This window comes from Prosopis cineraria, unplaced genomic scaffold (genome assembly GCF_029017545.1).
Source record: "Prosopis cineraria cultivar Desert tree isolate PC_DT_omini unplaced genomic scaffold, ASM2901754v1 PC13, whole genome shotgun sequence".
Classification (NCBI taxonomy): domain Eukaryota; kingdom Viridiplantae; phylum Streptophyta; class Magnoliopsida; order Fabales; family Fabaceae; genus Prosopis; species Prosopis cineraria.
Window position 1 is genome coordinate 25,577,052 of NW_026555344.1, and position 26,377 is coordinate 25,603,428.

At 37.0% G+C, this 26,377-nt stretch overlaps 1 protein-coding gene across 1 annotated transcript; it reads left to right on the plus strand.

Moving 5' to 3' along the window:
• The first annotated feature begins 511 nt into the window (after positions 1 to 511).
• LOC129291868 (uncharacterized) lies at positions 512 to 26,359 on the plus strand. Its single transcript, XM_054929421.1, is given in 11 exon segments — positions 512 to 796; positions 1,347 to 1,734; positions 10,420 to 10,626; positions 10,792 to 11,010; positions 13,464 to 13,530; positions 15,758 to 15,804; positions 15,807 to 15,843; positions 21,187 to 21,278; positions 21,935 to 22,117; positions 22,218 to 22,354; positions 25,383 to 26,359. Coding segments are annotated over 11 exon segments (1,725 nt in total). The 5' UTR covers positions 512 to 668; the 3' UTR covers positions 25,603 to 26,359.
• The last annotated feature ends 18 nt before the right edge of the window (positions 26,360 to 26,377 follow it).

A 26,377-nucleotide genomic window follows, 5' to 3' on the forward strand; every position in this document is an offset into this window, starting at 1 on the left:
CTAAATTACTCTTTTGAGGATTTATTTTTTTTGGCACGCTTAACAAACCCTTTAAGGCATGTTGGACTCAATTCTCAAAACTAAACCAATATTTATATTTTATAAATAATAATTCATGGATAGTTTTTTGAAGTAAGAAATGAATTTGCAGTATTATGGATCGTAAATAACACTTTTTATAATAAACTTTATACTTTATATTAATATTAATAATAATAATGATAATGAAGTATTTTAATTTTAATTGAGATTGTTTGATATCTAACGCTAATAGAGATATAGATAGTTGATTAATATCAAAATTTTTTAGTTATTAAGTTATAATTTACTGGTTGAATGAGGATACCAACTCAATTATTTTAAATATGTAAATATTATTTAACAATTATCATTAATTAATTAATATTGGCGTTTTTTTTTTGGGCCAAGTATATTGACGTTGATCAAGGCCGGCTTTTATAATCGGCTAATCGTCGATCAAATTCTTTGATTTTACCCAAATCACCGAACCAACAGCCCAACAGGCCGCGTTCTAACATTCCGGTGATTTTGGCCGCCGAAGCACTCCGTGGGTCTCGTCTGCTTTCTCTTTACCTCGCTTCTGTCGCCTTCACCACCTAAAGATCCTCGCAATATGGATCACGTTATGTAACCATCGGAGCTCGAAAATGTCGCATCAACAAAGCACTACCAGTAGCAGCAACATTCCAGTAAGCGAAGTGTTCTGGACTCTCGTTGATAAAGCTGACAAGAAGTTCTCTAAGATCAGGGATTTGCCTTATTACCAGCGTACCAGGTATTGCTCAATGCCACTCTGTTGCCATTTCTGTTTCATGTGTGATCTTTCTTGTGCTTATTCTCAGTTCCGCGGAAAATTTGCAGTTGGAAAAAATTTCCAATCTTGATTACCGAAGTACTGTTATCATAGGACTGAATTAATTTTCTGATTTCTTACTCGAATCGGATGCATAACCGAATTGCGTAGCTTGGATTTTAAAAAAACATTGTATTTTCAGTGCTTTCTCTCTGGATGACTACAATATTGTCTTGTTCTTGTTTACCATGTTTAACTGCCAACTTTTATTACTTGTTCTACTATTAAGAGTTTTGGCATAATCAATTTGAGAATTAAACCATAAGTTAACGATCTATTGGCATTCCGTTTTTGCTGCTGCTGCTATTATTATTGTTTTGAGTTGGAACAGAAATCACTGTTCATTGCGTGCCTATAGTTTGATGATTAAAAGCAAATTGCTATGATAATAAATAATGAGATGTCCTGTATGAAGTCTTCATGCTTGGTCATCTATGAAAGGCTTAACATATGTTAGTGGCTTTCTTTTTAGGTATGACACGTACTTTTATAAGGTCTTTAAGGTTTACACACAGTTGTGGAAGTTTCAACAGGAGAATCGGCAGAAGCTGGTTGAATCTGGGCTTAAGAGATGGGAGATTGGTGAAATTGCATCTCGCATTGGGCAACTATATTTTGGGCAGTACATGAGAACAAGTGATGGGAGTTATCTATCTGAGTCGTATATATTCTATGAAGCTATATTAACTCGGGAGTATTTTAAGGAGGGATTATTTCAGGATGTGAACATTGCAAACAAACAATTGAGGTTTCTTGCTCGGTTCCTGATGGTTTGTTTGGTTTCAAACCGGAGAGAAATGGTGCAGCAATTGGCTAATCAGATTAAATTATTAGCTGATGAATGTAAGCGAACATTCCAGGTTTGTAAAATTCTACTGTGCGCATACGTTTCTGTGTGATTTAATGGATCGTTGATACATGTTTCTCATCTTTGATTTGTACATCACTACACTGTTGTTAACAGGATGTTTGCGTCAAAAGTAGTTACCATAAGTGATGATAAATTTGTGTGCAATATAAATTTGCATTAGCCCTTCTATCATATGCATTTCCTTTCTTACAAGTTCCTGTTAAGATCTGCTGATTTTTACTCTTCTCTTTAAATCTAAAGTGTTTCCATCTAAATTGATGTAGTATTCTTCTAAGATGTATTTATATCTTAGAGGTAGATTGTTTGGATAGGGGCTGTTTATTAATTTGATGAGTCAAAGAACATCTAGTTTGGCTAAATACGATGAAATAATGTAGAAGATGCAGTTCTAAAGTAGGATTCTTTTGCTAAAGAGTTCATATCTGTCTTACACTGTATGGGTAACATTTGTTTACTAAAATGCTAAAAGCTGTGGCAAATTTGCCCTTGTTATTAACATGTAGATAAAAATACTATTAAAGGCATGATTTTACCTATATGCTATCATGTTATGTTGCTTCCTATATAGATGTTAGATTTTGCTGAGATGCTTCTTTCACATTTGCTTCTGTTTATATTTGGGGTTAAGGGTCATTTTTTCTCTCAAACTTGCTATGTAGGGTCGGCGGGTTTGTTGAACTTGATTTTGGGTCATTTTTGTCTTTGAACTTTTAAAATTTGACACCTTGTTATTTTGTTGTGTTGTAATTAGGGTAGAACAACACTGATATTTTATTCATAAGAAGCGTTTACACATATAGAAGAGATGAGAGGAAGAGAATCTACACAAATCACTAGTATCTCTCTTATAATCTTGGGAAATCAAATCAGATGCTGATAAGAGATAAAATCAGATATTAATAATAGATAGTACATCTTATTTAAATAAGGAAAAATAGGTCTAATCTTGATATGGGCCTACAGCACCTTATGCCCTTATCCAACACTCCCCCTCAAGTTGGCGAATAGATGTTAATCATTCCTAGCTTGCTTTTGAGTCCTTTAAATTTGTTTGGGGTTAAGGATTTGGTCATAATGTCTGCAATCTGGTTATGTAAGATAGATCTATCACCTTAGCTTCAATTTTTTCTTTGATGAAGTGTTTATCAATTTCCACACACTTCATGCGGTCATGTTGAATAGGGTTGTTAGCGATCTTTATGGCTGACATATTATCACACCATACCTTAATCGGACCATTCAGATCAATCTTCAATTCCTTCAAGAGATGAATGATCCACATCCCTTCACCTATTCCTAATGATAAGGCTCGGTATTCAGATTCTGCTGAACTTCTTGACATTGCTGGTTGCTTCTTACTCCTCTAGCTCACTAAATTTCCCCACACATAGGAACAATACCTAGTAGTTGATCTTCTATCACTCTTTGAGCCTCCCCAATGTACATCAGTGAATAATTCAATGTTTCTGATCACATTCTTTGCAAAAAATGTAGCCCTTGTCCAGGAGTCTTCTTCAAGTATCTAAGAATCTTGTCAATTGCTATCATGTGTTCCTTTTGAGGAGCACTAGAGAATTGACTCACAACACTAGCTTGAAAGCATATGTCAGGTCGTGTGTGGAACAAATAAATTAGTTTTCCCACTAACCAATAGTATCTTTCTTTGTTTACTGCTGTGCCATTTGGTTTAATTGTCAACTTCTGATTTACTTCCATTGGAGTGTGTGCAGGCCTTGCTCCCAACATCCCTGTTTCCTTTAATAAATCTAGAGTGTATTTTCATTGTGATACACTAATCCCCTTTTGTGTTCTTGCCAGTTCCATTCCCAGGAAGTATCTTAATGGACCAAGATCTTTAATCTCAAATTCTGCTGCCAAATTTCCCTCTAGTTTAGTGATTTCTTCGACATCGTTCCGTGTCAACATGATGTCATCCACATAAACAATAAGAACTGTTAATTTTTCTCCACAATGTTTGACAAATAACGTGTGATCTGCTTGGCATTGTTTGTATCCAAGCTCTTGGAGACTGCTTTAATCCATACATCGATTTGTACAACCTACAAACTTTATGAGAGTTTTCAGAATTTCTTGAACCAAGGGGAATCTCCATGTATACTTCCTCATCTAGATCACCATTTAGAAATACATTTTTAACATCCAATTGGTGAAGTGGCAATCTAGATTAGCAGCAAGTGATAATAAGACCTTAATTGAGTTGAGTTTGGCCACAGGGGAGAAGGTCTCTTGGTAGTCCATGCCATAGGTTTGAGTGAAACCCCTTGGAACTAATTTGTCTTTATATTTGTTTATACTTACATCAAGGTTATATTTCATAGTGAAAGCCCACTTACTGCGAACAATAGATTTTCCCTTTGACAAGTTGGTGATCTTCCAAGTTTTATTCTTATAAAGTGCCCTTAGTTCTTCATCTATAGCCTGCTTCCATTTATGATCAGTTATAGCTTCTTCAAAGCTATTAGGAATTGTCACCTGTTCAACATTCGCCACGAATGTCTTCATATAGGGAGAAAGTTTCTTATAGGAAACATACCTTGCAATGGGATGTTGGTACAACTCCTCTTCCCTTTTCTAAGAGTAATAGGCCATTGTAGGTCTTCAAGACTCATCTCAGGCATGGAGTCATGGCTTTGCATCGGAGCAGAAATGGGTTCAGCTCTTTCTCTGTTATGGTTCTGTTTGCTGGCATGATTAGGTTCCTCCACCCTAGTTTCAAGGTTATCAAGGAACAGCTAAGAGGTTCAAAAGGATTAATATCCTGAAAATCTGATCTGTTTTAGGAATTTCCAGAATTTGTAGAGTCTGTTTGGTGAGGATCTGAACTGATTCTTGGTGAAACATCAGTATATTGAGGTAAGGCTGTAGAATCAAAGGAGTCAGTATGTTCAAAGGTGTCATCTAGTGATATATGGGGAACATCCTGTTTTTTGTCCAGATTTGGAATATTTATGATGATCATTACAAATCAGCCATTTATTCTCAAATTTATTCTCAGTAGTCTCCCCCTGAATGGGTGATTTGGAGTAATAGGGTTGTTTTTCAAGGAAGTGAACATTCATGGTCACAGATACTTTATTGGTGACAGGAGAAAAACATTTATACCCTTTTGACAGGAAGAATACAACAACAACAACAACAACAACAAGCCTTTATCCCACTAGGTGGGGTCGGCTACATGGATTGCAAGACGCCATTGTGCTCTATTATTTATCAAGCTTTTAGAAATATTATTAATTAACAGATCGCGTTCAATAACTTCCAAAAGTGTTCTCTTAGACCTTCCTCTACCTCTCTTAATCGGACTCAAAGTTATATGTTCCACTCTTCTCACTGGTGCCTTCCTTGGTCTTCTTTGTACATGCCCAAACCATGTCAACCGATTTTCTACCATTTTTTCCTCAATAGGTGCCACCCTCACTTTTTCACGTATGTGCTCATTTCGAATTTTATCTTTACGTGTATGTCCGCACATCCATTGTAACATTCTCATCTCTGCTACTCCAACTTTATGCTCTTGTTGTCCCGTTAGAGCCCAGCATTCACTACTATATAACATTGCCGGTTTGATAGTAGTGCGATAAAACTTTCCTTTAAGTTTATTAGGCACCTTACGATCGCAAATAACTCCTTTAGCTGTTCTCCAATTAAACCACCCAGCTTGAATTCTATGTGAAATATCTCCACTGATTTCGCCATCATTTTGAATAATGGCTCCCAAATATCTAAACTTTTCCACTTGAGGTATAATTTGATCTCCCAATTTCACTTCCAAATTATTGTCGAATAGTCCTTTACCAAATTTACAATATAAATATTCCGTCTTACTTCTACTCAGACGAAAACCTTTCGACTCCAATGTCCTCCTCCATAACTCAAGTTTGCAATTAACCTCTTCTCTTGTATCTGATATAAGAACTATATCATCCGCGAAGAGCATACATTTTGGAATTTCCCCTTGAATATGTTCTGTCAAAACATTTAAGATCAAGTTGAACAGATAAGGACTCAGAGATGATCCCTGATGTAGTCCAATCTTTATAGGAAAATCCTTTGTTTGACCACTAGGCGTTCTTATACTAGTTTTTACCCCCTCATACATATCTTGTATGGCTTTAATATAAGCAATCCGTACTCCCTTTTTTTTCTAACGCTTTCCAAAGCACTTCTCTTGGTATACGGTCATAAGCTTTTTCCAAATCAATAAAAACCATGTGTAGATCTTTATTTTTACAACGATACTTTTCCATTAATCCCCTTAGTAGATAATCGCCTCTGTAGTTGATCTACCTGGCATAAAACCAAACTGATTCTCAGAAATACTTGTCTTCAATCTCAACCTGTGCTCAATTATTTTCTCCCACAATTTCATTGTGTGGCTCATGAGCTTAATCCCTCTATAGTTAGTACAATTCTGAATATCTCCTTTATTTTTATAAATAGGAATTAATGTACTTCTCCTCCACTCATCAGGCATTTTCTTGGACTGTAAAATTACATTAAATAACTTAGTTAACCATCTCACCCCTTCTTCACCTAAACATTTCCACGCTTCGATAGATATACAATCAGGTCCGTTGGCTCTACCATTTGTCATTTTCTTAAGAGCTTCCTTTACTTCCTTATCACGTATTATTCGATAGAATGACAAATTTTGTTCTCCTTCACTAGTTACTAAATCGTCCAAGTTACTAGATGAACCCTCTCCATCATTGAAAAGTTTAGAAAAGTAAGTCTCCCATCTATTTTTAATTTCATCATTTGTAACTAAAGTTCTTCCCTCTTCATCCTTAATACACCTTATCTGTTCTAGATCTCTTGATTTTCTTTCCCTACTCTTGGCAATCTTATAAATATTTCGCTCTCCTTCCTTCGTCTCAAGACTCTTATAAAATTCTTCAAAAGTTTTAGAACGAGCTTCACCCACAGCTCTCTTAGTTTCCTTCTTAGCCATACGGTACCTCTCCCAATTTTCCTCATTGTTACACAAATGTATGGTTTTAAAACAGTTCTTCTTATATTTGATTTTGTCCTGTACACTATTATTCCACCACCAAGACTCCTTATCTCTCGGACTAGAACCTTTTGATTCTCCCAAAACTACTTTTGTAACCTCCCGTATCTTTTTAGCCATATCCTCCCACATGATGTTAGCACTTCCCTGAGATTCTCAATTCCTTTATCCAAAAGATTTCGCTTGAAAATATCTTGCTTCTCACCTTTTAATTGCTACCACCTAATCCTTGGTGCTACTACTTGTCGACGTTTTTGGATTTTACTCATAATACACACATCAAGGACTAGGACCCTATGTTGTGTCGTTACAGCATCTCCGGGGATCACCTTGCAATTTTTACAAAGTCTTCTATCTGCGTTCCTAACCAAAAGAAAATCAATCTGTGACCTTGAGGCTCCACTTTTGTAAGTGATGAGATGCTCATCTCTCTTCTTGAAACAAGTGTTGGCAATCTTAAAATCATACGCCAATGAGAAATCAAGAAGAGTGTGTCCTTCATTGTTTAGCTCTCCAAAACCAAAACCACCATGCACCCTCGCATACTGACCAGCTTCCCTCCCGACATGCCCATTTTGACAGGAAGAATAACCCAAGAAAATGCATTTTATGGCTTTAGTATTCAATTTTCCTCCTCCCTCATTATAAACAAAAGCTGTACACCCAAAAATCTTTTGAGGGATGTTAGTAAACATTACTTTCAAACATAATAGCTCTAGCCACTTCAAGTAAATGTCTGTTTTTTCTTTCAGACACCATTTTGTTGAGTTGAGTAAACAGAAAATGTTTGATGATGTTTGCCTTTTCTTTTTTCAAAAAATTTTGAAAATTTAGATTCACATATTCCCTCCCATTGTCACTTCGAAGAATTTTTATGGAGGTCTAAAATTGATTTTGAACAAAGGCATAGAAGTTTTTGAAGATATTGAAAACTTCTGATTTTTCTTTCATTAGAAATACCCAAGCCAAGCGAGAATGATCATCAATAAATGTTACAAACCATCTTGTTTTAGAATTTGTTTAAAATTTGGATGGACCCCAAACATCACTATAGATGAGAGCAAAAGAGTGACTTGGTGTATATTTGTGGGATGGATAAGAATTTTGAACTTGTTTAACAAAGTGGCAAGTCTCACAATGAAAGTCAGAAATTGACTTTTTATTTATATTTGGAAATAAAAGTTGCAAATAATGTGGACTAGGGTGGCCTAACCTAGAGTGCCATAACATCAAGTCTTCATGAGACATAATAGAAAAAACACCATAACTTTTATTTGATGGAGATCCATGGATATAGTAGAGCCCATTCCTCTCCTTAGTATTGCCAATCATCCTCCCCAAGGCCAAGTCCTGAAAATCAGTTTACAGACAGTTTGAGATGCCACACATTTTACAGACAGTAAGCTGCACTTAATCTCAGGTACATATAACACATCCTTCAACACAATATTTTCAGAGATTATCACTGTGCTAGTTCCCAATACTTTAGCATATTGTCTGTTTGCAACTTCAACAATCTCATGCTTAGAAAATTCACTAAATTCAGAAAACAGATTCCTAGAGCCTGTTACATGATTAGATGCCCCAGAATCGACGATCGAAATATTGTTGGATTTTTTTCATACTATTAAGAGTTTGAGTTAAAGCTGTACCTGCTTGTGCCATAGTCACAGAAGCAGTATTATTCTCACATATTTTAGCAGATGCAAAATGTTTCTCCAAAACTTTCCTTAAGACCAGCAGCTCTTCAGTGCTTAATCCCCCAGTTTTAGCTTCTGTTGAGGTTACTGACAGTCCCTTGCCTTTCTTTTTGAAATTCTGAGGCTTGCCATGTAGCTTCCAGCTGGTTTCTTGAGTGTGTCCGTTTTTATTGCAGCGATCACACCTTCTAGACTTCTTACCCTTCATATCTCCCTTTTCCTTTGACAGCAAGTGCAGAACCTTTGAGTGAAGTAGAAGGAGGCATAGAACGACCGTGAGTCAAAATCTTTCGACTTTCTTCACATTTGAGCATGTTAAAGGCATCTTCTAGTGATGGAAAAGGCCTCATGCCCATTATACGTCCTTGAACATCCTCAAAGGAGTGATTGAGTCCAAGTAAAAACTCATAGCACCTTTCTCGATCAACAATCTTTTGGTAGTACTTCCCATCTTTCTGACAAGTCCATTCGTGGACCTCCTAAATATCAATTCGTTGCCATAGCCGCATGAGAGCACTGTAATATTGAGTGACAGGTTGCTCTTCTTGCAAGAGATTTCGAAGCAATTGCTTCACTTGAAAAATGGTATCCGTGTTCTCCTTGAGTGAATAGGTGTGCTTTGCAAATTCCCATATTTCTTTGGCTGTAGTTGCCAATAGGTAATTTTTGCCAATCTTGACAGTCATAGAATTCACGAGCTAGGCCATAACCATATTGTTTTCTGCCCACCAAGACTCGAACTTTGCATCTGTAATTGTTGGAGGACTCTTTGTGAGGTATTTCTTGCGATTCTTACATCAAAATATGTCGCAACCATTGGAGGTGTTGTTTCCATTGAGATGATGAACAATCACAGCTTGCGAGAATGAATCGTTCCCTGAACTCGACGTCCTAAAGGGAGAGTTCATGCTGTGTGCATTCAAACCAGTACCTTGTGAGCTTTTTGTTGGCCAACGATATTGTGCCGTCGCTTGTGGTGAAGACTCGTGGTTGGTTTTTTAGAGCTGCTCTATATGCCATTGATCACAGACCAAAGCTCTAATGCCATGTTATAATTAGGGTAGAACAGCACTGATATTTTATTCATAAGAAGCGTTTACATATATAGAAGAGATGAGAGGAAGAAAATCTACACAAATCACTAATATCTCTCCTATAATCTTGGCAAATCAAATTAGATGCTGATAAGAGATAAAATCAGATATTAATAACAGATAGCAGATCTTATTTAAATAAGGAAAAATAGGTCTAATTTTGATATGGCCTACGGCAACTTAGGCTCTTATCCAACATGCTGTTTATGCGTTACTTGTTGACTATTATTTGCTTTGCTGGATGCATTTTGTTGACTTTTTTTGGGCCATTTGGCATCCAAGTTAGGACACTCGTGGTCACGTTTTTTTTTTCCAACATTTAAGGGGAAAATGCCCAAAAAATTGAGTTCAGGATACTATGTGTCCCTAAGAGAATACTTTGAGGCCAAAAGTGACCTTATTTAATTTTGACTGGACATCCACTTGGATGCCATGTGGCCTAAAAAAGTAAACAAAACAAGTCCAGCTAAGCAGAGAATAGTCAACAAGCGATGTGTGAATTGCGAGACAATGAGATGTGAAATTTTTAAAGTTCAAGGACAAAATTGACCAAAAATTGAATTTAGAACACTCTTAGACCCTAAGCGAAATGTTCAAAGGTAAAAGTGACTCTTAACCTTTTATATTTTACCAATTTAGATAATTGGGTTAATTTATTGTCAATAAACCTTATAACTAAGCTATGGAGCTGCACAAGCATTACATAATAATGCATCTTTAGAGCATCCACAATGCAGAACTGTTGGGCAATCAATTAGAATGATAACCTGTTGCTTTATGGAACCTATTCTAATTAGCATACATTCGCAGATGTATTGGAAATAATCTTCAAACACTTTTGGTGGCAGGAAAGTGACTTTAAAGAATGGAAGCTGGTGGTTCAAGAAGCTGTCAGATTTTTGAAAGCTGACACAGCTTTTATGAATATCAGGCCTTTGAGATATAGTCTAGTTTTGGACACTCATCCAGATACTCTACTGCATGTTGCTCCAGCAATCACAAAGAGAAATCTAAAATTACAAGATGCTCTATTGAGCAGCTTCCATCATAATGAGGTAATATACTTTAGGATTTCTTTGCTTCTTCTAATAATTAGGAAGAATATTTGTGAAAAATGTTACAATTAAAGATGTAATTTTTTTCCCCCACTGCCCATGAGACGTTTTGTAAATTTTTTCCTTCATTCTCTACTTTTCTTTTGACATTTTATTTCTAAGCAGGTAAAATTTTCAGAGCTCACTATTGACACATTTAGAATGCTTCAATGTTTGGAGTGGGAACCTAGCGGCTCATTTTACCAATCTAGCTCAAAACTTAGTCAGAATGGGCCTCCTGGGGCCAGTCGCATTGGTTTTTCACAGGATATTGTTGATCCTACTTTACCAACTAACCCACGGAAAGCTGTGTTATATCGTCCGTCACTTACAAACTATATGGCAGTAAGTATGAAAAATATGTTGAAATTATGTTTCCTTTTCAATTGTTGTTTCATTTTAATATTTTGCCATGATATGTAATTGAGTAGTCACAAGTGAGGAGAATGGAATGGATAATTTTGAACCCTGTTAAAAGGGGTAGATGAAGGCCAAAAGAGAGTACTTATAGAAATTGTTGACTGAGACCTCTTAATTAACAACATTTCTAAATGCTTGATATATGATAGAGCACAATGAAGTTGTACAATTCATACGGTCAACTCCACCAATTGAGATAAGACTTGTTGTTGTGTATAATTGAATAGTCACAAGTCTTTGTCCCTTTTATGGCCTTTTGAAGAAAAGCATTTTTATATGTTAAATTAACTTCATGTGATAAGATGATGGAGTTTGATAGGGATCTCCTCCTAATGAGAGCAAGTTTTACCATTTGGTCTCAAGCGTTATGGTTAAGTGGTGATTTTATTTAGGAGAATTACAATGTAAGAATTCTTGGTAAATTATTTTGCATTTAGAACTGTTAACAATACAAAGTGGTCAATTCATCACATGGTTAATCTCTTAAAGTAAACTACAAAAATTCTATCGCCAATTGCGAGATTGTTATTATTATTTGATTGAGAAATAAATCTTTTGGAACTTTGAGTTATAATTCTATTGAGGGGAAAATAGTAAAAAAATCATTGGAGATGGTTTGGACGTGTACAGACTATAAAGAAGGCCGTGGGGGGATAAGGAGAGTGACATGGATAATCTTGAATTCTGTAAAGAGGAGTAGAGGAAGATCAAAGAGAATGCTTATGGAAATTGTTGAATGAGACTTTTTAATTAACTATAATATTTTTAAAAGCTTGATTGATGATAGAATACAATAGTGTCATGCAATTCATGTAGCGGACCCCACCTAATGGGATGAGACTTTTTGTTGTTGTTGTTGTTGTTTTTATGATCCTCCCTTTTTGATCTTTTTGTCTAGAGAATTACTATCAAGAGTAATCCCAGGAAGTTTTTCATCCTTGTCTTTGATCTGGAAGGTGCTTTCAAGTAAAGCACTGAACTTGAATGTGGATGTACGATTTAACTCAATTGGTAATTATAGTGGTAATTGGACAATGATCCTCTAAAAAGATTAATTCACTGCTACTTTGGCATCTCATATCTGCAAAACTGTCATGCTCCTGGAGAATTGATGACTTAAGCAGTTTTGATCAGTTTTATGTGCTAATAAACCACACCTTATTGTGAATTCCTTGGCACTCATGCCCCTAAATTTTTTTACAAATAACAATGGCTTGGAGGGGAATAGTATGGGAAGATAGGGTTTGGTTTATTTTATTATTTAATATTGGTTTAATTATTTATTTGGATTTATTGATCTATATTCTATAATTAGCTTACCGGGTATTGTGAAGATTAGTTGCTAGTTATTACTATGTCATATGTCAGGAGTTACAGGTTTTAATTTGGATAGAATTCTATTCATAATACAATTTTGCAACCTATAAGGCTATGAATAAGACTGTTGAACTTTTGGTTCATTTACCCCTTTCTTATCAATATAATGAGATTATTTACCCTGTAGCAGTTTTGATGTATTGCCACATATTTCTTAAGGTTGGTGCATGATCTTCCTCACCAATCTCACATGAGGCGCCTTAATCTGTTTTGAGTTGTTTGGGTTCTGGAAACCTATATGGATCGTTACTACTCAAATAATCAGCAGCATTGCTGCCCAGATTATCAGTAATTGCAAAGATGTTATCTTGTTAGATGGGTGATTTGTTTTAGGCCTGAGTAGGGAGTCCTGGTGTTGGTAAATTGGCATTCAAAATTACCTTTTAGAACTTAAAAAATAGAAAATCTAATGTTGTTGTTAGAAAATATGGCACTAGAGATACTTGTCTTCTCTCTCTCTGGCCTTGTTTGGTTGCAGGGAAAAGAAAGGAGGGAAAGGGTACGGTATTAAAAAAATGGTCCATTATGTGATTTACATTTTTTTTTTTCAAGTAGGGACTCAGAGTGTCATGCGTCATCACACCCACCCACTCTTTATTTTCCACTACATTCTATTCCTTTCTACTCTGTCAAATATGCCTTTGGAGTTGTTGTAGGAAAGGATAGGATAGGATAGTGTTCATGTCCTCATTTCAGTATCCTACTCATCTTCTTTTTAAGAATGTGGCCTCGCCAAAGAAGATGGCTGCTTCTATGCCATTTGTTCTAGTCTTGATTGATTATTGTGCTTGTTTCTAAGATTTTATTCTCTCATTTTTTAACTCTGCTATTCCTTAGTAAATTTTCTTTTCTATTAAGAGAAAAATGTTATGGTTTTGACCATTCTTGCTTTGCAATTAACATAAGGAATGCTTTATACCGGTGTATTCATGATTAAATCTCCCATTTCCTTTGTTTCTCAAGTAATCACAATTTTAGACTGTTTTGCTTCTTATGGTCAGGTTCTAGCCACAATTTGTGAGGAGCTTCCTCCTGATGGTGTTCTCCTAATATATTTGTCAGCTTCAGGTATTTGCTCTTTTGTTGTTCTGCTGGTGCCTCTTATTGGGATCATGCATCATTTTTTGTAGTTTCAATTTTTGTCACACATTTCACGGGGTTCTGTGCAACTTTGTTTTTATACCTTTAATATCTCTGCACATATTTTCATGTGATTTAAATAATAAAAAGATGAGTACATTCTTTGACAAACTTTAAAGTTAATCATCTCTCCCATACAAGGATAGTATCTAATTTTGATATTATTCTAACAGCTAAAGCTTTTAAGATGGTTTGTTCCTTACATGATATTGGAATCTTTCTGAGCAGGAGTATACAAGTTTAGTCCAGTATTCTCTCACTCTAGTTAAGCTTTCAGCCCAAGATTTAGGTGGGGCTCTGTACATACTTCAAGACTAATGGGTTTTTACATCTGGGTGCATCTGACATTATAAATCAAAATCATTCTTAGTTCTTTCTCTAAATAGCTTAATTAAATCAGAAAATAAGGGATTAGTGTTTAGTAGCTTGAAAATTTGGGTTTCTAGGGTGAAGCAAAGGTAGAAAAATTGTGAACTGAAGTTTCTTGACGGTCTGCTTTGATGCAGGGGCATAAGTGTGTTTGTGGTATCCAAAAATGGTGCAATACAGGGATACTGCAATTTTTTAAAAACTTAGGGTGAGCATGACAGAGCATCATGAGTTAAATTTATATTTATACCTATATAAAAAATGATATTCTATAATTAGTTTAAGATAATTATGTAGTACCCATTAATTATAAATTAAGTTCAAATGAAGCGTAGTGGAGTTAAAGGGAGGGTTTGTTGAAATTTCTCCTTGTTTGGGAGTTTCATATAAAGATTGAGGGGAAGTGGGAGTTTTCAAACCATCCTTCAAAGCCCTCTAACATTCATGGTTTGTAGTTCACCCACTTTGGATGGTTTATGATGAGAAAATAATTTATTGGCTATTATTCCCTACATTACCGACCCCACCTAGTGGGATAAGGCTTGTTGTTGTTGTTGCTGTATTCCTTACGTTAATCCTTTTTTATGTTAAGAAAAGTAATCATCATGTAAGAAAATCAACTAAATTTTATTTGTTTTATCTTTTGATTTGGCGTCTGGGTTTCTCATATCATTATGGTTGGAAGTTGTGAAGGTAACAAAAGTGGGGAAAGAAAAGGGAAAGGAAGGGACAAGGAGTTAATGAATTTTCTTGCCTCTAATTCTTTTCTTTGTCTATTTTAACAACCAAGCAAAGGAAGGAAAAAGCATCATTTTTCCCTCTTATCTCTTTCCTTCACTTTTACTTTTACATTTGTTCCTTGCCCATTCCTCCCCCAGCTTCCAACCATTCCTGTATGGGAAACCAGGACTTTAAAGTTAACTGCAATATAGAAAAAGAAATTTCTTTGGGGGATGGTTGAAGTAATTTTATCAGAAAGAGGAGTACATCTTGTTGGATGATAAGCTAAAGCTACCAATAACCTACGATACAAGAAAAAGCTCAAAAACTGAACCAATTAACAAAATTTCTATCAAACTTGGTAGTGTAAAACTCATCCTGGTCCCTTTGCAGAGGAAATAGTGTTTTCCTTAAAATCTCATGTGCAAAGAACCAAAGAGAAACCGTGTCACACAATTATCTCATAACAGATTTAAAGGTGAGGATATGCCCTTGTAGATGTGGGCATTCCTCTGCAGTTAAGCAAACCATTGATTTCCTTAAACTGCAAATTCCCACAATATTGTTTCCTGGCTTATCGCTGAAGTCCATAAATCAGATTGGGAGAAACTTTTTCAAAATAGCAAGTCAGCTCTAGCTTTTGCCAAAATGCCAAAGAAGTTATTTCAAAGGTAACATGCTACTAAACAGCGGACAAATAAATGGGCCAGAGGTTCTGAGCCTCATCTGGACGTTTGATAAATTGCTGGTGAAGGACTAGGAAATATAAAATTGAAAGTTATTAAATTACCTATAGTACTGAAATATAAGATCAACTATATAACAGCCTTTTCCCCCTATAAAAAATAGATGTTAGGATATTTAAAATATTACTATCAGTGCCATCATGATTATACAGCTTGATATTTTCTCTTTCTTAATGCTGGTGTGAGTCCATCACCAAGGGTTTTGGTGATTAATTATTTCGTAAACAAAATGAGAGCCTGTGAAGCATAGGATTTCTTACCTCTTATGCTTTCAAATTGCTTGAGCAAAAGGTGGACACTATTGTATACTTCCAACGCAGGATCTTTTGGTGCTGTGGACAATGAATCTGGTTGCTTACAGTTTGGGCCCGCGTGGAGATGGAGGTACATCTTAGAGAATACCTTGGTAGACTTCCGTTCTTGTACTGCCTGGTTCTGCTATATATGCTCTACTTCATTGATTTTTTTTTTGTCCTTGCATTTGTTATTGCGTATATATGTGCTCTTATGAGTTTTATGGGATAATATTTAGCTCAACTTTGTGATCAAGTTGTTAGATGAATTGTTTTATGTGACATTCCACTATAAACTCTTAACGTTGTTTAATCTGAAATTTTGATGTAAAGTGCCAAAAGGGCATTGTACTCTCAGTAGTCAGTGACAGTTGTTACTGTTCGATGGATATTTTCTCATTCAGCTATCCTCTACTTAAATCTTAGATAAACTATTTCTGCATCCTTCCTTTTTCTTTATTTTTATTTTCTTGTTTTCATAGAAAGTAATATTTGAAGATAATATGCAAGATCAAGGCATCTTTCTAAAACAGCTTTAAATGGAAGGTTCACTATCTCACACTCTTTCTAATACATGGAAATACGCTTAAATTATGTTTAAACGTATATGAGATGAAAGGGTATTTTTTTTTTTCCCTGATTGGGAACCACAGTTGCTTTCTAATTGTTGGTCATATAGGGGCAACCAAAAGAAAGAAAGAACCAGAAATCTAATCAAGTCATGGAGATTGAATAATTTGGCTTTAGTTTGATGTTGATTTTAGTGTTTTATTTCATTTGCGTTGAGTGCCAATAGATTGTTTAAGATTAGGCTGGCTTGTGCTTTGATTAGTTAGATATGATTATGTAATTGTCAGAGATGTTATTTTGTAGTTATAAGCACGTCTGGGCTAGTATCTTCCCAAAAAGTAAGAAGCTGTTATGGAATTGTAAGTGGGAAAGAGAGAGGAGGGAGAAAGAGAGGAGAGAGGAAGAAGCAGGGAAAGAAAGAAGAGATGAGCGAAAAGAAATAAGACTGAATGATGCAGTTGTATTAACAGTCAAACTACTGTGATACAACTCTTAATTCCTATTATGGACCTAAATGTCCATGAACTAAACTAACTCTCTCCCTTTTATTACAATTATATATCACTGCCCCCTCCCAAGAGACCCTTGCCCCCAAGGTCAAGTACAATTAAGGTAGCAAACAAATCTGAAACTAAAAAGGGGAACTTTGGCTTTAAAATCTAGAAAAATTCTCTTGAATAGTGAAGAGATGACTGTCTGAGTTTTTTTGGACTTGGAACCATAAATTGATCCACTGCAAAATGACCTTGGGCCCATGCTACTACATCTTCATTTCTTTTTCTTCCTCCTCATTGCTTTAAGAAGCTAGTACCATTTCTGTGATGCCTGCCACCATAAGAAAACCAGTTGTGCCATTGACTTTTGACATGCACAACAGCTGGAACATCCAACCTAGTTAGAGACCCACATGTTCAGTATTCTTTTCCTACCTGATACATGTCCATATGCCCCCATTCGCTGAAAAACCATGCTTGTGAAGAAATTAGAACATGATAAGCAATCAATCCATTCTACCACAACACCCCACCCCTCAATCATGCGTTTCAACTTCTGCAAATAGCAGCAGAGAAAACAAAAACAAAGGGAATGAAAAAAACATGGACCAAGTTTAACTCAAGGAGAGGACAGATGATAATAAAAAAATTAGAGGAAGACATAGGTAGAAAAGCATGAGTAGATGGCGACAAGAAAAGAAGGATACACAATGATAAAAATCCACTAACACAAGTGACCCACAACGACAGAGATTCTGTTACATGAAGACCATGCTGTTGAACCTTCCTAAGAAACTCGTCTCCTATTGCATCTGATGGAAGTAAGGTGTTGTTGCGTAAAGTTGACCAAAGATTGGCAAAGGGTTTGGGTCTTCAAATAAAGGTTGTGGTAGCCATAAACAAAGGCTTCTTGCACCGTTGACTTTTAACTCATGATTAACAGAAGTGATATAGTGCGCTGTGATGGTCCTCAGTGGGATTTCTTTGGTCATCTTCAAGAACACATTGACTCTTGGATTTTTTATTGACCCCCATACTCTTCTTGGGTTAATGGTGAGGAAGACCCACCTTCATCTTTGACATTCTTGGCATGCCTGCTAGACTCTGGCATTCAGGGAATTATGCAAGGCATCGTGCATTGATGGTTTATTCCCTTTCTTCAAGATGATTTTGATATGATATTATAATTATAATAATAAATGAAAGTTAGTTAAAGGTTGGTTAGTGGCTGTTAAGTAGCTGTAAAGGGAATGGGTAGGAATAGGAGATTCTAAATAAGACTACCTACTGTGTAAATCAGATTATGATTCCCTGGGATAAGAACACACAGCATAACATTTAGAATTTCTCTAAACCTCTCTACTCTTCTGTCTGATCCCATTTTCTATTTCTCTTCTTCCTCGCTCCCCTCTCTTTCTCGATCTATCAGAATTATCAACATCCAACAATGATATCAGAGCAAGCTTCCCTTGGCATACCACTATATGGAAATGTAATTGGGGATAGAGAGAGAGAGAGAGGAGGAGGAAGGGACGGAGGGCAGAGATAGAAGAAGCAAAGAAAGAGAGATGAGTGAAATAGAGGGCAATTAGACTGAATAGTGCAATTGTTTTAAGTTTCAAGCTTTACTGTAATACAACTCTTAATTCCTATTTATAGACCTTAGTGCCAATTAACTATAACTAACTATCTTAGTATCTTCTTTTATTACCATTATATATTAGAAGCCTCATGAAAGTAGCAATTCGTTATCAGTCGCCCTTCACATTTTTGTTCATTCTCCTACTCTAATGGCCGTATGTCATTCCAATCATTGTATGCCATCTTATAGCACACCCTTCACAAACCATCCTTGGTGATGTTGATGAGTTGAATCATTGGTGATAGAGGAAGAAGAGAAATATAGATGAAAAGAGAGGCTGATTTCATTCACACCCTCCACTGTACCCTAGATACTCTTATTTATATAGAATATACCTAAATACCTAGATTATCCTTTTATCCCTAATTATCCCTTTTTATTGCTAACTCCCATATTCCCACGTATCAATATACTCCCCCCTAAAAGAGATCCTTGTCCTCAAGGATTAGTACAAAGATGAAAAGTTAAAACCTATATCTAATATACGACTTGTTCTAGTGCCATCTTCTCTTGAGTGTTTGCAAATATCTCTGCTCTGTCTTCAACAATTAAGGAAAAGACCTGTGAATCTTGGCAACCGCGTGCACTGTTGTATTTGTCGTCACACCAATAACACAAGCCCTTATGCCTTCGATCGTCCATTTCACTCTTTGAAAGTTGTTTTGAGGGCCTAGAGGATGCCGAACTAGAGGTGCTGGAGGATGGGGTCTGTTTGAACTTATCTGCTAATGGGCTCGTGGTAGATATGGGCTTAGTAACTAGGTCATTAGTGGATATGGGTTTAGTAACCAAGTCAGGCCTAGAACCCGATAATAATGGAGAAGGCAAACGAGAAGACCCAGATGAGTAGAACGAAGAGAACCCAGAGGAAGGCTTGTGAATCGGCGGCGTAGAAGATGGAGCGTGGTCATGAATCGCTTTAATGGCAGCAAGTTGTCGTCTGGCCATCTTCATTGCACTGGCCAGTGTTGTTGGTTGGAGACTAAGGACGCCCTGTTGCACGTCGTTGCGCAAGCCTCCGATGAAGCAATTCATGGCTGCTGCCTCTGATAAGTCAACTTCAATAAGCAACTCATCGAATTTCTCCTCATATTCTTCGACAGAGTCTTGCATTTGCAGTTTCTTTATTGCAATCATGGGGTTTTCATCTTTTATGTCCTTAAATTTGGTTTCCATTTCGCGGAAGTATTCTTCCCAAGATATCTCATCCAAATGCCTCTGTTTAGTGAAGGCTAAGTGCCAACGCAAGGCATGTTTCTCCAAGTGGATGTTAAGAAGACAAATACGCTGGTCAACGGGCGTTCCATCCACGTCAAAAAATAGGCGACAGCGGTAAGCCCATCCTCGGAAATCAGTGCCATCAAATTTGGGGAATGCGACTCTGCTACTCTTGGTAGGAACAGAGTATGAGTTGGGTGGTGTGGGAAGGAGACCTTGGAAGGACCTAAATTGAGGTGGTGGTGTGAAAATGGGGGGAGTGGGTGCTGAGGCAGAAGGGGTCACTGGTCGAGAGAAAGGGGGTGGTGGTGGGATTGCTATTAGGGGCGAAGGGACAGAGGTTGTAGGTCAAAGGAGAGCGACGGAGGGTGCTTGGGAAGGTGGCTGGGAGGGTTCACCGACTTGAAGTGGAGGGGAATGCAATGGTTGATTGGCTAGCATAGTAAGCTTATCAGAAATCTCCTTCATAAAGTGAGATAAGGTAGCTTTAATCTCAGATATATCGTTAGTGTGTTGGTCTAGAACCTGTTGAGTACTTTGAAGTAATGAGGATTGCATTTCCAAGTGGTGTTCCAAGTCACCAGCGCGTTCAGTCGAGGACCGCGTCTCCAGCGGAGACATGGCCGGAGAGATGGCTCTGATACCTTGATAGAGGAAGAAGAGAAATATAGACGAAAAGAGAGGCTGATTTCATTCACACCCTCCACTGTACCCTAGATTCTCTATTTATATAGAATATACCCAAATACCCAAGTTACCCTTTTATACCTAATTTCCCTAATTATCCCTTTTATTGCTAACTCCCATATTCCCACGTATCAATTGGCTATTGACCAGAGCTCTAAGAGACATCCCATACACCACCATGCATTGCAACAACACAAGTTTCTTTCTTTATGCATTGGCACATGATGACATGCACATAGAGGAAAAGGCAGGGGAAACACTTACTGACTTTTGAGAGGTAAGGACTCTCTGTTGCCTTACCAGTTGCTTGCATCACCTAGGGCACAGAACCCTAGATATTGGAATCCCTTATCCCACTCTTCTCCTTTTCGGGTGCTTGAACCCTTCCAATATGCCTGCTGTCCCTTTTACCTTCAGTACCATTCCTGGCCCCAGGGCCTATTTCTTCTATGAACTTGACCCATTTATTGACTGGGGCTCGTCATGGAGTGATTCTTTGCAATGAATTTCTAAATTGTTTCATGTAGTTTTTATGTTGTATCCATGCAGAAGCTCTTAACGGGTCTCATTGTGACCATGTGTTTGGCTTTTTGGAAACTATTTTCTGGAATATATAGGATAGAGCATATGATCATTCTTCCTAATGTTGAAATAAGTTGAGGAAGGTTGGAGAGAAGAGCCAAAACTCAAAGATTCAACAACTGTAACAACTAGAATTGGAAATTAGGAAATTGTTTGAGACAGAATGGATCAATTGGTCATTGCCTTTTATTTAACCTTCATTCAGTTTAGCTGTCATTTTGTCATATCTTATTAGAATGTTATTTAACTTGATTGCTTTTCAGGATTAAACTCCATTTATCCATCTGACTTTCTACCATTTACAAGAAGACCGCTTCTATTAGTCATTGACAGTGAAAGCAGTGAGGCATTCAAGGCAAGAATTACCTCTATTTTAGTATGCATAATGAACTTTAGGAATATGACATATGCTGGTGTAGAAACGCTAGCTTTACGCATAAATTAGGTGGGATGTAGGGGACATGGTGATTTTACACACATACACTATCCATGTATTAATTAAAGCATTGTGCATAAAGAGGTGAGACATGATTTTAAACACATAATTTATATATTCATTATAAGCTTGATGTGGAATACATGATGGCACTGGTTTAAACCCTGTAAAGAGTTATAAAATTAATTATGTCGATGTTAAATTGCAACACACTATCATCACTGATTTTGGGTCTGTTATCATGCGGATATTTTATTGCATACATGAAGTTTTGACGGTCTTTAATCAGAGGCAATGGGAAAGGTAAAATTGCTTGTCTAGGTGAAGTCTTAAGTACTTTTGAAAATAGTCTTGAATAGAAGAAACATCAAATTGGGGGCTAGGTATAGTGTTCATAAATCATAATTGTATGTTCTTTCTCATTCAAACAAGCTGGATTAATAGAAGAAACATTGCATTGGGGGCTAGGTCTCTACGTCAAGTGTTCATATATCATGATCGTTTCCTTCTCATCCTAATATCAAGTTGGATTCATTTAGAACATTTGAAAATTGATTGGTCAGAGTCAAATGCAGGCCATAGCTGGAAAAGAGAAAGGAGAGTCAGTTGCTATGCTCCTTTCTCCTAGTTGTTTACCCCCAATTGCTTCTGCTGATTGGTCACGATATATACATGGGAGCCTGTTCACCATGTTTCTGACAGCTCCACTGCAAGCTTTCTGTCTGCTGCTTGGTCTTTCAGGCAATGATATTGATATGGTGCTTAAAAAATGACCTTATTTTTTTCATTTTACTATTTTTGGAGGTAGGAAATTTCTCCTCTTGGGGGGTCTCTTATGGAGTTCAATTTCCTTGTCAGGACACATACAACAAAGCTGAGAAGCTGCTTTCATCATTATTAAACGACTGGGGACTGGCTTTGGCAACAAGAGACATGCTTAATCCTGTTTGGGGACAGATTTTAGGTGATCCCTTCATAAGGCGACTTCTTTTAAGGTATGAGAGGCCTTCCTTACGTTTCCTCTTATTTTTATTTGTTTTGGGAATGAACGCTGTTGAACTGCATTATTTTTGACAAAGTATTGTTTATTGTTTGGAATAAATGCTTTGTTGAGCTCCATTTTTTTTTTTAACTATAAGCATAATCTTCTTATTATGCTGGTCGCTATTCATTGTACTTCATGATTAATGTCAGTTGATTGATGATTGATTTGTGGTTTGGAGAGTGAAAGAGCTTACTGTTTTGCTAACTTCTCTTCATTCTCATGCCAAGCTACGTCTTTAGTCAGTTGGAAACCTCTTCTAACTGAAAATCCTACTTCTGGATCTGTTTACAAAACTTCTGGACATCATCGTTGATCACTTTGAGGGATAAAAGCCTCATCGTTGATCACTTCTGCACTTAGAGCTGCTTGACATTGATATTAAGCATCTCCAGATCCCTGGACAGCCATGCTTATCTATATCTTGAAGTATTTGGCTTCATTGCTTGGCCAAAAGATTTGCTTTCTCCTCTAAGATTTTTCGCTAGCAATTCAGGAAGTAGCACCTGAACTATCTAGTGTTTGAGATCAAGTAATAATGATTTGTGATAGAGGAAGAAGAGAAATATAGATGAAAAGAGAGGCTGATTTCATTCACACCCTCCACTGTACTCTAGGTACTCTATTTATATAGAATATACCCAAATACCTAGATTACCCTTTTATCCCTAATTTCTCTAATTATCCCTTTTTATTTCTAATTCCCATATTCCCACGTATCAATATACTCCCCCCTAAAAGAGATCCTTGTCCTCAAGGATTAGTACAAAGATGAAAAGTTAAAACCTATATCTAATATACGACTTGTTCTAGTGCCATCTTCTCTTGAGTGTTTGCAAATATCTCTGCTCTGTCTTCAACAATTAAGGAAAAGACCTGTGAATCTTGGCAACCGCGTGCACTGTTGTATTTGTCATCACACCAATAACACAAGCCCTTATGCCTTCGATCGTCCATTTCACTCTTTGAAAGTTGTTTTGAGGGCCTAGAGGATGCCGAACTAGAGGTGCTGAAGGATGGGGTCTGTTTGAACTTATCTGCTAATGGGCTCGTGGTGGATATGGGCTTAGTAACTGGGTCATTAGTGGGACCTGGAACCTGATCATAATGGAGAAGGCAAACGAGAAGACCCAGATGAGTAGAACGAAGAGAACCCAGAGGAAGGCATGTGAGTTGGCGGCGTAGAAGGCGGAGCGTGGTCATGAATCGCTTTAATGGTAGCAAGTTGTCGTCTAGCCATCTTCATTGCACTGGCCAGTGTTGTTGGTTGGAGACTAAGGACGCCCTGTTGCGCGTCATTGCACAAGCCTCCGATGAAGCAATTTATGGCTGTTGCCTCTGACAAGTCAACTTTAGTAAGCAACTCATCAAATTTCTCCTCATATTCTTCAACAAAGTCTTGCATCTGCAGTTTTATATCCCCAAATTTGGTTTCCATTTCATGAAAGTATTCTTCCCAAGATATCTCATCTAAATGCCTCTATTTAGTGAAGGCTAAGTGCTAATGCAGGGCACGTTTCTCCAAGTGGATGCTAAGAAGACGAATACGCTGGTCAACGGGTGTTCTATCCATGTCAAAAAATAGGCAACAGCGGTAAGCCCATCCTCAGAAATTATTGCTATCAAATTTGGGGAATGCGACTCTACTACTCTTGGTAGGAACAGAGTTTGAGTTGGGTGGTGTGGGAAGGAGACCTTGGAAGGACCCAAACTGAGGTGGTGGTGTGAAAATGGGGGGAGCGGGTGTTGAGGCAGAAGGGGTTGCTGGTCGAGAGATAGGGGGTGGTGGTGGGATTGCTATTGGGGGTGGAGGGACAGAGGTTGTAAGTCGAGGGAGAGCGACGGAGGGTGCTTGGGAAGGTGGCTAGGAGGGTTCACCGACTTGAAGTGGAGGGGAATGCAATGGTTGATTGGCTAGCATAGTAAGCTTATCAGAAATCTCCTTCATAAACTAAGATAAGGTAGTTTTAATCTCAGATATATCGTTAGTGTGTTGGTCTAGAACCTGTTGAGTACTTTGAAGTAATGAGGATTGCATTTCCAAGTGGTGTTCCAAGTCGCCAGCGCGTTCAGTCGAGGACTGCGTCTCCAGCGGAGACATGGCCGGAGAGATGGCTTTGATACCTTGATAGAGGAAGAAGAGAAATATAGACGAAAAGAGAGGCTGATTTCATTCACACCCTCCACTGTACCCTAGATACTCTATTTATATAAAATATACCCAAATACTCGGATTACCCTTTTTTTCCCTAATTTCCTTAATTACCCCTTTTTATTTCTAATTCCCATATTCCCACATTTCAATTTGTAATTTGAAATCCTATTTGCTTTTAAGCTATATGAATCACTGGAGGAATCAAAAGGTAAACAGAATCGCAGATAAATTGCTGGAATACATTCCATAAATAGCAAATTGTATGATTTTCAATTTTTCATATTTTCAAGCAGCAAATAACTAATTACTGGAATCTCAAGTTTGCTCATGAATGACCCAATGTTGCAATTCTGACGGAAAACTTATTTGACTCCTTACTTGCTAATCTATTTTTTAATTTCAAGACTAAAATGCTGTGTTCCGTAACATGAAGTTTAAACACTTCAAATCCTGCTAGAAGATTTAGGACCAGTTTGTTGAAAAATAAAGAAAAAAATTATTTTGGTTAAGTTTAACGCTCGAGTTGTCCGGAGAAATTAAACTAATCATGAAGGTTTTGTTGGAAAAAAAAAAATTATCCATTTTTACTTCTTTTGATAAGTTATTACAAATAGCTTATCAAAATAATGTTTTTTCCCCCAACACATCCCTCATGTGTTTAGTTTAAATTCGCATAACAACTTTCTCATGTTTAGTCCAATTAAATCACTTTTTTTTAAAAAAAATCTTAAAACAAACTGGCTATTAGTTTACCCTTGAGGGAGATTATATGAATTTTTGTCAAGTGTCTTAGTTAATTTTTTATTTCACTTTCTATTTGGAGCAGATTCCTCTTTTGCCAGAGAGTGCTAACACTATATGCCCCGATCAACAATAAGAAGGAATTCCTTCCATTATGTGTCCCATCTCTTCCAACACCTGTCCTGCCTTCAGATTCTTCGTCACAGAGTGTAATTATGCAGTTAGCCAAGTTGTTTGGTGCCACTGAGAGATTCATATTCTCAGAGGAAACTGTTCTTCCTAAAAATGAGATGCCAACTCAATGAGGATCAGTTCTATGCAGATGCTTCAGATGTGTAATCTTATACAGCTTCGTTGTGTAGCTGCATCCATCATTATGGACTCTTATATTTGATCATGGGCGTTTGCTGGGAAAATAGTATTTAAGGTACAGGCTTGTTTGTGTTCCCTGAGTTTGAACAAGTATGTTTGGAATTTGTATTGGGTGTTTGTAAAACCATGAAGGTCCTCTTAAACACACTATACCCCAGAGAAGTGGCTTCTTTCCACTGCAGTGGGGAGAACACTACAAATTCGGACTGTCAAATTTAGATTTGATAGGTTTCTAAAGCACAGATTAATTTGTACTGTTAAAATTTGATCTAAATTGTTCAAATTTTTAGCGAAGGTGTAATGGAGAAACTGTAGTGGAGGGAAACGAGGTCTATTTGAGGAAAATGAAATTTTTTTTTTTTATTTTTTGGGACCAGCGGGGAAGATGGATGTTGCATGGATCTCCTAAGAATATTAGAAACCTACATGATCACTCGTAATTTTGAAGCGTACAAAATCCTCCCTTGTTAATAGAATTACGAGTTTTTGGATTTGTAAAAGCAATGATTCATAGTTCAATGGCTTAGATGGAGTTGAATTAGTGATGACTAAAATTTTACTTTTGGTTTGTATATTACAAATCACTTGCATCAACACACACACACACACGTTTGTATTGATGTATGGATGTAAGATAAATTTTGTAGTAATATTTACAATTAAAGTGAATAATTTCAGATTTTGAATTAATGCACGGGAAAATGTATC